The following is a 12,635-nucleotide window of genomic DNA, read 5'->3' on the forward strand; positions in this document are numbered from 1 at the left end:
TGTTAGATTGTATGTTCTGCTTTGGACCAGGTTTCGAGGCCTTGCATGCCTACCTAGTTTCAGCCTTATAAGTGTGCGGCCGTTTGTCAGTACACTGGGCCTAGCGAGCCTAGTTCTGGGCATGACACTTTGAGCAATACTTAAAAACCAAAGAAGAGCCAAAAAAAGTATTTTAGACCTAAACGAAAAAAGATAGAGCTCTCTCGATATCAACTGGATAAGGACAAGGCAAACAGTATGTCTTATAGGCAGCTCACGGCTTGACTTACGGCCATAAACCTCTTCCAGAGAACCTTGCGGGAATGTTATTGCCTGTAAGGATGAGTTTAGAGTCAAACCAGAGAACCTTACGGGTAGGACTTACACCTGTAAGGACCATCCAAAAAAGTTTACAAGTAAAGCTTATGCCGGTAAGAGCAGTCGCAAGGGCAGCATAGTGAAGCTTACAGTTGTAAGCTGGACAGTAACACAAAACAGAAGACCTTATAAATGGGACTTATAACCGTAAGTGCTCCAGTAACACTCACAACCCATCATCTCCAGCTCCTTACGGCCATGAACTTACACCCGTAAGCAGCTTGTAAGGGCCATAGTATAAATAGACCTGATGAGGATTTTTAGGACAATCTTTGATTCTTTTCTTGGAGACAGGGTTAGAGAAGAAAGAAGGCGAATCTCTAGGATTTCAAAGGCAATTTTTGAAGGGGATTCGATTCCATCATCAAAGAGAAAAAGATCATAGCCGTCAAGCCTACCTTGGCGAGGTTTGCGAAAGGTTCTTTAGAGTTTTCCGACGATCAACTTTCGGCATGATTAAAAAGGACGTTTTAATGCTTATGTCCATTCTCTTTGTGTCTTTTAATTTAGATGTTTGCCCAACATTAATGGATGGCTAATTTCTTAGATGTTTGGGTATAGTTGAACTCTAGGGTTTAATCTTTCGACATTGGTTGTGGACCTTTATATTCTGATTGTTTTCCTAATTGTAATCCTTTATATTTTAATCTAGTTGTGTGTTTGTAATGCTTGATTGATATCGTGGCGAAAGCTCTAGTTTTCATACTTGATGTACTTTGTTATGAGTAGAAATACCTACCTAGCATAGACACACATCAATTAGATGGAATTGTGAGTAAGCCTAGCAATAGTGTAATTTGAGAATTCTTCTCCCTTAATCCTTGATGAGTGTACAATATTCTAATATTTTATATCATTTTGTATACTCATTAGGCATGTATTAGAAATATATTGTGGAATTTGACATTAAACATAGTGTATTTTGCATTCTCAGGCTTTGGGCAGCACTTATGGAAGAGAGAGATAAAAGAAGCACTCCAGACCTAAAATGAAGAAGATGGAGCTCTATCGGTATTAATTGAAATAGGAACAAGGCAAATAGGATGGTTTACGACAGAGGTTACAGCCTGGCTTTCAGCAGTAAGCATTTTCAAGAGAACCTTGCGGTCATGCTTATGCTCGTAAGGGGGAGTTGATGAGTGTATAATATTCATATATTTCATATCAATTGTACATTCAATTGGTATGTATTAGAACCATAATATGGAATTCAATGCTAAATATTGTGTGTTTTGTATTAGTAGGGTTAGGGCAGTGCTTAAAGAAAAGGAAGAGCCAAAGGAAGCATTTTTAGAACTAAAATGATGAAGTTGGAGTTCTCTTGCCAATATTAGAACAAGGACAAGGCAAACTGTGTGGCTTACGGGCAACTTACTGTCATCCTTATGACCATAAGTCTATTCCAGGAGACCATGCGGGTATACTTATGCCTGTAAAGGAGATTCAGAGCCAATTCAAAGGACCTTACATGGTAAGGCTTACACCCGTAAAGACCATTGAAAGGAGCTTACGCTTGCAACATATGCCCGTAAGGGCAGTCACAAGAAACAGGACAGTGAAGCTTACGGGCTAGTGCTTACAACCATAAGTTGCACCGTAACAAAATTAGAAGACCTTATGGATGGGGCTTACAGTCGTAAGCATTCCCGTAAGTCTCGCAACTATCCTCTCCAGCTCCCTTACGGCCTAGTCCTTAAGCTCGTAAGCAGTAGGGTATAAAGAACTTATGAGGATTTCTACGGCATTCTCTATTCTATTTTTCTATTCTTTTGTAGGCGACTTTTGGAGGCAAGGTTGAGAAAGAAAAAGACCGAATCTCCAGCACTTTAAAGCTGATTTGGAGAGGGATTTGGTCCTACATTCCAGGGAATTGAAGATCATAGCCGTCAAGCTCATCTTAATAGTGTGCGTGGAAGCTTCTTCGGCAACTCTTCATCCTAGGGATTGAAAAGGGGGGTTTCATGGATTTCATGTCTTTCTTTATTCTTTGTATCTTGAATGCTTGCCATCCATTAATGGATGGCTAATTTGTAGATATTTAGGCATAGTTGATCTCTAGGGTTTATTTCTTTGACTTTGGTTGTTGGGTCTTTGATGCTTTAATTGATTTCTTAATTGCAATCATGCCTACTAATTTGAATCTAATTTCATGTATGAATGCTTGGTTGCTAACGAGGCGAGAGCCATAGCTATCATGTTTGATGTGCTATGTAACGAGTAGAAATACCCACCTAGTATAGACATGTCATGATTAGAGGGAAATTGTAATACTGGGTATAGGGCACTTTGGAGACTCCGTCTCCCTCAATTCTCCCGAATGAGTTGTTGGCAATCTCCATGCTCTTTGCAATCATGTGGAGTAAATTTTAGGAGAAATTATATTTCTACTCTGTATTCGAATTAGGGGTAATCTCTCTCTCTTTGGGGGAGCTTATCTACTTACGAGATTGTCATTAGCTCACAGTGAGGTTTCATAGAGTGTTAATGCGATTGTGTGGATGTCTGTATTAGCTCTACACCTATTCAGTTACTCTTCGCCTAAGAAATTGGGATTTAGTATAATTCTGGAAATATCTCGGTTCAAATAGGATTACATGTTTAGATAACCGTCTTATACTCAATAACCGTAGAGAGATGCTATGCCCGGACATCGCTTTCTTCATTGATTTCCCTCCTACTATTTCCCGTATTTTCTTGTTTTCATTAGCTCTTGTTCACACACAATCACTTCACTATTCAAGCTATTTTTCGGATCTAGAGTTATTACTAGCACTCACTTTCTTCCCTATCAGGAGTTCAGAGCTAAAGCAAAGGATCTTACATGCAGGACTTACGCCCATAAGGATTCCTATAAGGACCATCCAAAAGAGCTTACGACCAGAACCTACACCCGTAAGGGCGGTCGCAAGTACAGTACAGTGAAGCTTACGGTTCAGAGTGATTAGTGTACAACATGAATATATTTTATACCAATTTGTACACTTATCCGGTATGTATTAAGATCATATTATGGAATTCGATACTAAATCTAGTGTGTTTTGCATTTACAGGCTTAGGTCAACACTTCAAGACGGGAGAGAGCCAAAAGAAGCATTTTAGTTCTTAGTTTATGTTTCAGATTTATCACTCACAACTTTGACTAGGTTAATTTATGGCTTTAGAATTGGTACTGGTATTCCCTAGTTCCTCGTGTATCAATAATCCTTCTTCCTAGCACCTTATACACTTTGATCACCACGTGCAATTATGTTTTCATAGGTTATATTAGTCTCTATCACCCTAACATATAAGAAAACAAAATGATAGACCCAAAATAATTTTAAATTGGTTTAATAATGTAATTAGGTTAACCCATAAAATTCAAAACACACTCAACATATATTATAATTATAGTAGAAGACTTGTAACAATATAAAGAACCTTTAACCAAGAAAATCACAATCCGCTTGTGCTCTTAGATCCCTGTTGAAGGCTAACAAGGGAAAAGTAAGTACCAGAGGGACCTTTAGTAATAAGAGAAGCATGGCTACCCTTCTCTACAATCATCCCTTTTTCAAGGACCGCAATAAGATCACAATCTTGTATTGTGCTTAGCCTATGTGCCACCACCACACTTGTTCTCCCAACCATCACCCTCTCGAGTGCCTCTTGCACCACTTTCTCTGACTGACTATCTAATGCGCTGGTTGCCTCATCTAGCAACAATATAGTAGGGTTCTTCAGTACTGCTCTTGCAATAGCAACACGTTGTTTTTGTCCACCTGATAATTGCACACCTTTATCCCCGCATAATGTCTCATATCCATCTTGGAGGCAACTTATAAAGTCATGTGCGTTGGCCACTCTAGCGGCCTCCTCCACCTCTGCCTCTGTAGCCTCTTCAGACCCATATTTGATGTTTCCCTTAATAGTGTCATTAAACAATGTAGGCTCTTGCCCCACCAGTGCAATGTGTTTCCTCAACTCCCTAAGATGGAAATTTTTTATGTCCTTTCCATCTATTTTTATCGATCCTTTTAATGGATCATAGAATCTCTCAATAAGACCAATTATAGTAGACTTCCCCGACCCACTTTGCCCAACAAGTGCAGTTGACTTCCCCGCTTCAATGCTCAAAGAGAAGTTTTTGAAAATAATAGAATCAGGACGAGCTGGATAAGCGAAGTCGACATCACAAATATCCACAGTTCCAATCAGTTTGTCTGGTCGATGGCCGTTGGGGTCCTCAGGTTCAATCTGTGAGTTTCGGTCCAGCACATCAAATACAGAGCTAACGGCATCACCACCCTTGGCAAGATCAGTGGTCATGGTACCAGCATCAGCAATGACACGGCCAGTGCTAACAAGAATCATGAAAGTTTGGAATAGCTCTTTAGAAGTGATATATCCATGAGAGACAAGTTTCCCACCGTACCAAAAATCAAGGGCCCAGGTACAAGTCATTAGACTCTGTGAGGAACCAAGACCAAAACCGGCATACCATGATTGCCTCACACTATCCCTCTTTGGTCCTTCTTGAGCAAGCTCAAAAAGCCGAAGAATGCGGTCTTGTGAAGAGAAAGCGGTGATGGTACGGAGGTTAGAAACTGCCTCCACAGCAAGTTTGCTACTCTCAGACTGAGCTTTAATAGCCTTGCCGGACATATTCTTGAGCAACATTTTACGTGCATAGAAACACATGATGATGAGAGGTTGCACGGCTATCATAACTAATGCCAACCTCCATGCAATGACCAGCCCCAGTGTGCATGCAATGGTAACTGCAGAGAAGGTTTGAATCAACAGCGCCATTCTATCCCCTACCAATGATCTCACCTGCAAATAATCATCCATGTTTTGTGTTCAAGTGCAATTTACATGAAAAGATTAAAAAGGATATACACCTCAATGTCTCGTCTAATAGACTTGTCCGTTGGATAATTAAGATCAATTACATCACAATCTATGTGCTTATTCAAATGTAGGTCGTGTAGGTTAAAATGTTTTGGTTTTTACTCAGATATACACACATGTTCCTTCAAAATTTTGAAATTACATGTGTACCTCATTGAATTCTTTACTTATATATACTGCCAAGTATGGGGTGTTTCATATGTATTATGAATACCTACAGAATAACAAAATATTTATTAAAAAAACAGCTCCTATAAAAGATCTTTATGGTTCATAGAATGTACAAATTCTTATCTTTTAAATTTCTCTATTCTTTATTTAACATTAATGGTATATTATCTGTGTTTTATGGTTAGAATACAAAGAAAATCCTTGATAATCAAATTTTTAAAAAAAGCTATATGAAATTTAAAGATTTATATATTGATGTGTGTGTGTGTGTGTATGAAAATGGTTTCGGCTTTCATCTATTATTCAATAATAATAAATCGTCAATATAATTTATTTCATGTTTTTTAAAATTTAATCATAGCATGTGATAAAAACAAACATACGTACCGCATTGGCATCTTTGGCAAGACGGGAGCAAATGGCACCAGTGGAGTTCTCATCTTGATCAAACCAACCAACTTCAAATGTGAGCATCTTGGCCAACATGGTCTCCCTCACTCTCTTTGTGAGGTACTCACCCATTGCACCAAAATTATAGTGTTGCACAACATTGAGGAACAAGGAAACAAAGGACAATGAGAAGAATAGCAATGAATACATCCTTATTTTGTCACTCATCTCTTTGTGATCTTTGAGAAAGTATACTGATATCACACTCCCTATTCCATATGCATAGGCAGGTTGGACTCCTCCGAAGATAGAAGCACTTATGCTAGCTATTATTGCCTGCTTCCATTCCGCTGTGTTCATAAGCAATAGCCGCCGGAATGATGGTACCGGTGGTTTCATCTTTGGCTTCTCTAGTTGGTCTTCTCTTGGCTCATTGCTCTCCAGAGACTTTGAGGAGCTTATCCGGCTCATTCTTTGACTATTCCGATCTTCATTGTCGCTCATGGACATATAATTTGATGTAGAGGTATTGACTTCTTCTGCGATTTCCATTGTTTTAGATGATTGTTGAAGGTGAACTAGTGTTGAGTATAAACCATTTTCATCTTGAATGAGCTCAGTGTGAGTACCAGTCTCTATTACTTTACCGGCTTGAATGACAGTAATTAGATCGGCATTGCGAATGGTGGAAAGACGATGTGCAATAACTATTGATGTTCGACCAAGTGAGGCATTATCTAGGGCTTCTTGGACTATCCTTTCTGATTCAGAATCTAATGCACTAGTGGCTTCATCAAGGAGAAGGATTTTAGGGGACTTGAGTAGTGCTCTTGCAATGGCTATTCTTTGTTTCTGCCCTCCTGACATTTGAATTCCCCTCTCTCCTACCTATATATATATATATATATTGAGGTTTTAATTTAATATATATGGAGAGAAAAATATAGGCAAAACAGCACTACTAAAAAAAAAAATTAGTTGGTATTTTATTTTCCTTTTAACTAAAAAAAATTAGTTGATTCTTTATTTTCCTTTAATTTTAACTTAAAAGGTAAGAGTTTGAATCTACCAATGTAACTTATTGGCATTTCCTAATATATATATATATATATATATATATATGAACTATGAAGAAAAAGGAACTCATTTTGCATTTAAAAAATTATATTATAAATAAAGAAACAAATATATCAACAATCCTTTGTTTTCTCTCTTACTTCTTTTTTTAATTTAAGATCTCAAATTAAATTTAGTATTTATTTTATGGGATTTTATTGTAGAATAAAATTAGGATATTCATGGATCTTCTAAAATTTATATTTTGGCATATGCTTGGTTTAGTAATCACTAAAAATGAAGATATCATTTTTATTTTTATGAGGTGGATAAACCACAATTTTATTAAAAACAAAAATAAAACAATAAATGATGGAAAAAATAAAAATAAAGAAAGTAAAGAATACAAAAAAGGTCCGCTTGAGATATCATTTTTCTTTAATGGCTGTTTATAACTATTCCTTTCAAGATTTCTCCAATCAAATATAAACTCCACAAATTCAAATTACTGCATTTTGTTCAAAATTCAAACTCTCATGTGAAGCCACTCCTATATGCTCTATCGTTAAACAAAAAAAATTACTAGATTTTAGATAGAGCTCTATATGTAGAAATTCCAAGATGTAATCAACCATATTTTCCTCTAAGAAACCCTAGATACTTTTGGAATAAGCTAGCGCAAACCACTAAAATGGCATTATTAATTGATACACCTAAATGAAAGAGATGATGACCAAATGGTCCATCCACCATGTGAATCAGCCTAGCTATTATATATATATATATATATATATGGGAAACATCATCTAAGTAAGTCCCTAGATTTGAAATCTAGGGACGTTTTAAATCTAAGCCGTTGGATCATCATCCGATGGTTGATTGATTATATAAACATTGTACATCTTTTACTGTTTATGATCACTGTACAACACTGTAGAACGCGGTTTCTACTGTTCATAATGATAAGAGCCGTCAGATTTTCATCCGATGGCTACTATGGACGTCCCTAGGACGTCCCTAGATGATGGGTTCTCTATATGTATGTATATATATTCCTAGTTTGACCCTCTTAGAAATGCACAAAATAATCCAAAACAACTCATCCCAAGTCCCAAAACTAATTGCCTAGCTAGAAGAAACAAAACTACAAACAATAAAGCACAATCATGATAATTTTATGATGTTAATTCAAACAACTCACCTGTGTATCATAGCCCTGAGGCAATTGAGAAATGAAGTTATGAGCATTGGAAGCCTTGGCAGCAGCCACAACTTCATCCATTGATGCATCCTCTTTGCCAAACAATATGTTTTCCTTTATTGAAGTTGCAAACAGAGCTGGTTCTTGACTCACTAAGCCCATTTGAGACCTCAACCACTTGAGTTTCAACTTCTTAATGTTCACCCCATCCAAAAGAACCTCACCATGCAATGGATCATAAAACCTTTCCAACAATGCAATCACTGTAGACTTTCCGGAGCCACTACCGCCTACGAGTGCCACCGTCATCCCGGCCGGCACCTTCAAGCTAAACTCATTCAGTATCAAATTCTCCGGTCTGGATGGGTAGGCAAAGTCAATGGCTTTGAACTCCACCTCTCCATGCACATTTTCTAATATCTCACCTTCTTTTGTATCAATGTCAATTTTTGGTACTCTATCAACCACCTCCATTATTCTTTCTCCTGCGGAAATTGCTTCGGAAATGTACTTCAAGCAAGATAAACCTGAGCCCAAAGCCCTACATGATATATATTTTTATTTAATCTAATAAATATTAAACTCATATTTAGATTGGTTTCTACAGTGCAATGCAACATTAGGTAAACGTTTTTTTGAAAAATATAAATGCAAGAAATAAATGAAGATAATAAGCAAAAGAAAAAAAAAACTAGACTCAAATTTACATGAAAATTTCAAAATACATAAAGTTCATAAGCCGAAATTAAAAAAAAAAATGATTTTACTAGTAGTACTCAATGTACTAATTTTTTTTTAATGGATAGAATTTTTTTTGAAAAATATAAATGCAAAAAATAAATGAAGATAATAAGCAAAAAAAAAAAGAATTAGACTGAAATTTACATGAAAAATTCAAAATAAATAAAATTCACAAGCCGAAATTAAAAAAATGATTTTACTATATTAAAAATTAAGTACAATAGTAGTACTTAATATACTAAAAAAAATTTTAAATGGATAAATTATAAATTTATTATAAGATGATCCGAAAGTCAAACAGTGTACTAAAGTTATTAAATAAAATACTAACTAATTTTTTTTAAAATAGGTAAATTTTGAATTTCCTAAATTATTTTAAAATGTCCATACTATGTGGGTAAAGCCCGGCACTGCCAAAAATTTTACATAATTTGAAAAACTATATATATAACTTATCACAATCCGAGCTTATCGGAAAGCATCAAACATAATTGTAATTACAAACTCTAACAATAACTTGAATGCTTATTTTCGTAAATAGATGTTTTAATGATTTAATTTACATATCAAAATATTTTTTATTATAACTTATCAATTTGATCTAAACATATTGTGCCCACTGTAAAAAATATTAATGTGAGAAGTCCAAATCTCGTTGAATATAGTGATGATAATAGACTCATAATTATGGGTGCGAACTTGTAACCTAAATTCAGTGTCATTGGTTGAGAGTTTATGATCAGATGTGTTTAATGCTTATCTATGCAAGGCTCTAACAACCCTTTGCATTTGTAAATAATAATAATAATAATAATAATTATTATTATTATTTTATTTATTTATTTATTTATTTATTTTGGCTTGTATGTGAACCTACCCAATTAATTTGACTTGTTTGAGAACATCGATGAGCTGGGAGATCCCGGAAGAGGATATTGGAAAAAAGCAATGCAATATTGACTAAATCGTTTTGCATGATATCGTTGTTGGGTATGTCATCATATTTAAAAGCAAGGACAAATGGAATAGATCTAACGCCACAAGGCTCACATGGTTTCAAGTGTTAAGAGTTTGGTGATCCCCTGTTAGCAATTGGACAATTGTATTTGACCTCTGGGTCTTGATGACCTTTTTTAAACTAATTTTATATCCATGTTTTGTGGCCAAATTATTTTCCATATACAAAACAGTATTCAAATGGGTTCAGCTTAAGATAAATTATAAAATTTAAAAATCAATTAGTAACAGAGGGTCTTCAAACTCTTTCAATACCAAAACAAAGTTATTTAAATTTATCAAATTACTGAAGCATTTTTATTTTCAAAATTTAATTTTTTTAATTTAAATTAAATTAGAATTACAAAATTATTTCTACTTTGCTACGGAGACTCCTTGCTATTGTGTTGGAATCCAGGCACGAGTGAAGGGGTGAACTCACCCTTTTACTGATGTACTTATACATATGTCCAAATGTGGATAGGTAAACTCACTTTATTTCGTGCCTACAAGAATGGGTTTGGCTCAAAGTCACCCTAACGTCCCATGTCATCATTTATCTTGAATATATTTTTAATATTTTATTAAAATATTAAAGACACTAGGTAAGATGAAAAATAATTAAAACATAATTTAAAATATATTAAGTGAATTTTTTTTTTGACAAATTGGTGACAAGTAGGGGTGGCAATAATCTGTCCGGACCCGCCGGCCCGGTTTTGTCCGGCCCGGAATAAAAAAGGTTTGGACATAAAGGTTTGTAAATGCGGGCCGGGTCCAGACATGGCTTGGTTGTCCGGATTTAAATCCGGGCCGGGTCCAGACATAGAAATTCGGACAACCGGGCCCTTTTAACCCCTAAAACTTTAAAAGCCCACAACCTTAGGCCATTTGTTTTAAGCCCATTCTTCTAAAAACTTTAAACATATATTATTTTTTCTATTAAGACTTACATTTTTCTATAATTTGAGTTGAGTTTTGGATTATTGATGTTTTTTTTTTTGCATTTAATGTGAATTAAATTATTTTTGTATAATTTAATATTTGAGTGAACTAAAAAATAGCTTATAGAATTCAGACAAATTTGGACATCCGGACAACCCGGTTTAAAAATAAACCGGGTTTGGACATGCCAAGTTTGTTCGGATTTAAAACCGGGCTGGGTCCGGACACAAGTTTTTCTATTTATATTAGTAGTTATCCGGACCCGGTTTTATTCGGAACCGAATTTTTACCACCCCTGGTGACAAGCATCTTTATTTATTTATTTTTACATTGAAAACCACTAAACTATGCTTTAGTTCCTACTTTTTAAATTATAAAGTGAATTAAAAAAAAAAATCATGCAGACCCACAACAAAATTCAAATAGTACTTACATGCCGGCAAAGATGACTCCAGCTCCAACAGCAAAAACGGTGCCTCCATGGCCACCGTGGTGCATGACAATCTTGCTTCCATACCAACAGAGAAAAGACCAAATGGCAAACGTGACACCATTGCTACCAATGGCCAATCCCTTGATGAGTCCTTGACGAAGGCCAAGCTTGACAGAGCCATCCATTGCCTCAGAGAAATCTTCCATAGTTTTCCGTTCACCAACAAAAGAGTAAACGGTCCTCAATGATGATATAGCTTGCTCAACAACATGTGTAGCCTTACTATATTCCTCTCTCATGTCCCTAGCAATGCTCATGAGAATCCTCCCACACATTATACCAGGGATAATGAGTAGAAACACCGTAGGAAGTGCAACTATTGCTAGTCTCCACATAAGGAAGAAACCGATTGCATAATTTCCAATGAACGTCATCAAATTCATTATGAAATTAGGCACCTATATATATATATATATATATATATAGTTAGACATAAGATTAATTAATGTGCTCAAATAGATAATGCATGCATGAATGATTTGTGAACCTTTTCACTAATAACATCTTGAATGACAAGGCTGTCAGTGGAGATGTTGTTGATGATCTCGCTTGTAGAGGCCACCTTGATATCAAAGTACTCTATATCTTGTCTAAGCACTGCTTTTAGATACTTGACTCTTATTGCTGATGCTTGTCTCTCCCCCGTTCTTGTCCAACAATACCCCTCTGTTTGCAGCTACGTCAATTCAAAACTCAAAGAGATGATACAAAATAAAACAGTTTTGATTACCTAAAAAGGAGAAGACAAATGACCCACAAGCCAAGAACAACAAAGCCAGCGAGTTCTACAATAATACAAACTAACTTAATGAGATATATAGAATATATACAAGATATATACTAATCTATGTTTTAAAGATCTCTGACCTCGTTAATCTTGTGGATGAAAAGGGAGTGTGGGGAGTTATCATCACCCAAGTTGTTCATGATCTTGCTGGTGAGGAAAAACATGGCCGGTGACATGAGGCCATCGCCGACAGCCCCAATGAACCCAAAAGCCATCAACCATCGGTCTATAGTGTCTGCATGCTTGAATATTGTCCATATGGATTTAAAGAAACTCCCTGATCTCTTCTTCTTATATTCAACTGTCTTCTCCATCTCCTTCTTTTCCTTCTTCTCCATCTTCTTCTTGTTATTATTATTATTATTAGGACAAGAATGAGAACGAAAACTATGTGAATGAGTTGGCTCTACCTATAACTTAAATTAGTTTGCTGGCTTTGGTTGGGGTGAATCTTTTTAAGTAATTGGCCTTTGGTTGTTGGACAATGAGAGTGCATTTTTAATTAAGTAATTCGCATTCATCATGTGCTCACTTCTTATAGGGTAAAGTCCACTTCCACGTGATCATGATTATGATGTTAACCAGAATTATACCCAAAGTCTATT

The 12,635-nt window shown here is 35.8% G+C and overlaps 1 protein-coding gene across 1 annotated transcript; it reads right to left on the bottom strand.

The window, feature by feature from the left end:
* Nucleotides 1–3,768: 3,768 nt before the first annotated feature.
* LOC120279182 (putative multidrug resistance protein) lies at nt 3,769–12,344 on the bottom strand. The gene is made up of 7 exons (XM_039286047.1): nt 12,111–12,344; nt 11,974–12,028; nt 11,731–11,909; nt 11,184–11,641; nt 8,069–8,609; nt 5,809–6,699; nt 3,769–5,172 (listed from the first exon to the last, which is right to left on the bottom strand). Exons 1-7 carry the CDS (start codon nt 12,342–12,344, stop codon nt 3,793–3,795), a joined length of 3,738 nt encoding a protein of 1,245 aa, XP_039141981.1. The 3' UTR covers nt 3,769–3,792.
* Nucleotides 12,345–12,635: the final 291 nt, after the last annotated feature.

Source organism: Dioscorea cayenensis, chromosome 16 (genome assembly GCF_009730915.1).
Source record: "Dioscorea cayenensis subsp. rotundata cultivar TDr96_F1 chromosome 16, TDr96_F1_v2_PseudoChromosome.rev07_lg8_w22 25.fasta, whole genome shotgun sequence".
NCBI lineage: Eukaryota > Viridiplantae > Streptophyta > Magnoliopsida > Dioscoreales > Dioscoreaceae > Dioscorea > Dioscorea cayenensis.

Coding starts and splice junctions, on each gene's coding strand:
- LOC120279182 (XM_039286047.1), bottom strand. CDS start 12,344: ATGGAGAAGACAGTTGAATATAAGAAGAAGAGATCAGGGAGTTTCTTT. Junction 8,610..11,183: donor GGAGTCATCTTTGCCGGCAT/GTAAGTACTATT, acceptor TATATCATGTAG/GGCTTTGGGCTCAGGTTTAT. Junction 6,700..8,068: donor CTCAGGGCTATGATACACAG/GTGAGTTGTTTG, acceptor ATATATATATAG/GTAGGAGAGAGGGGAATTCA.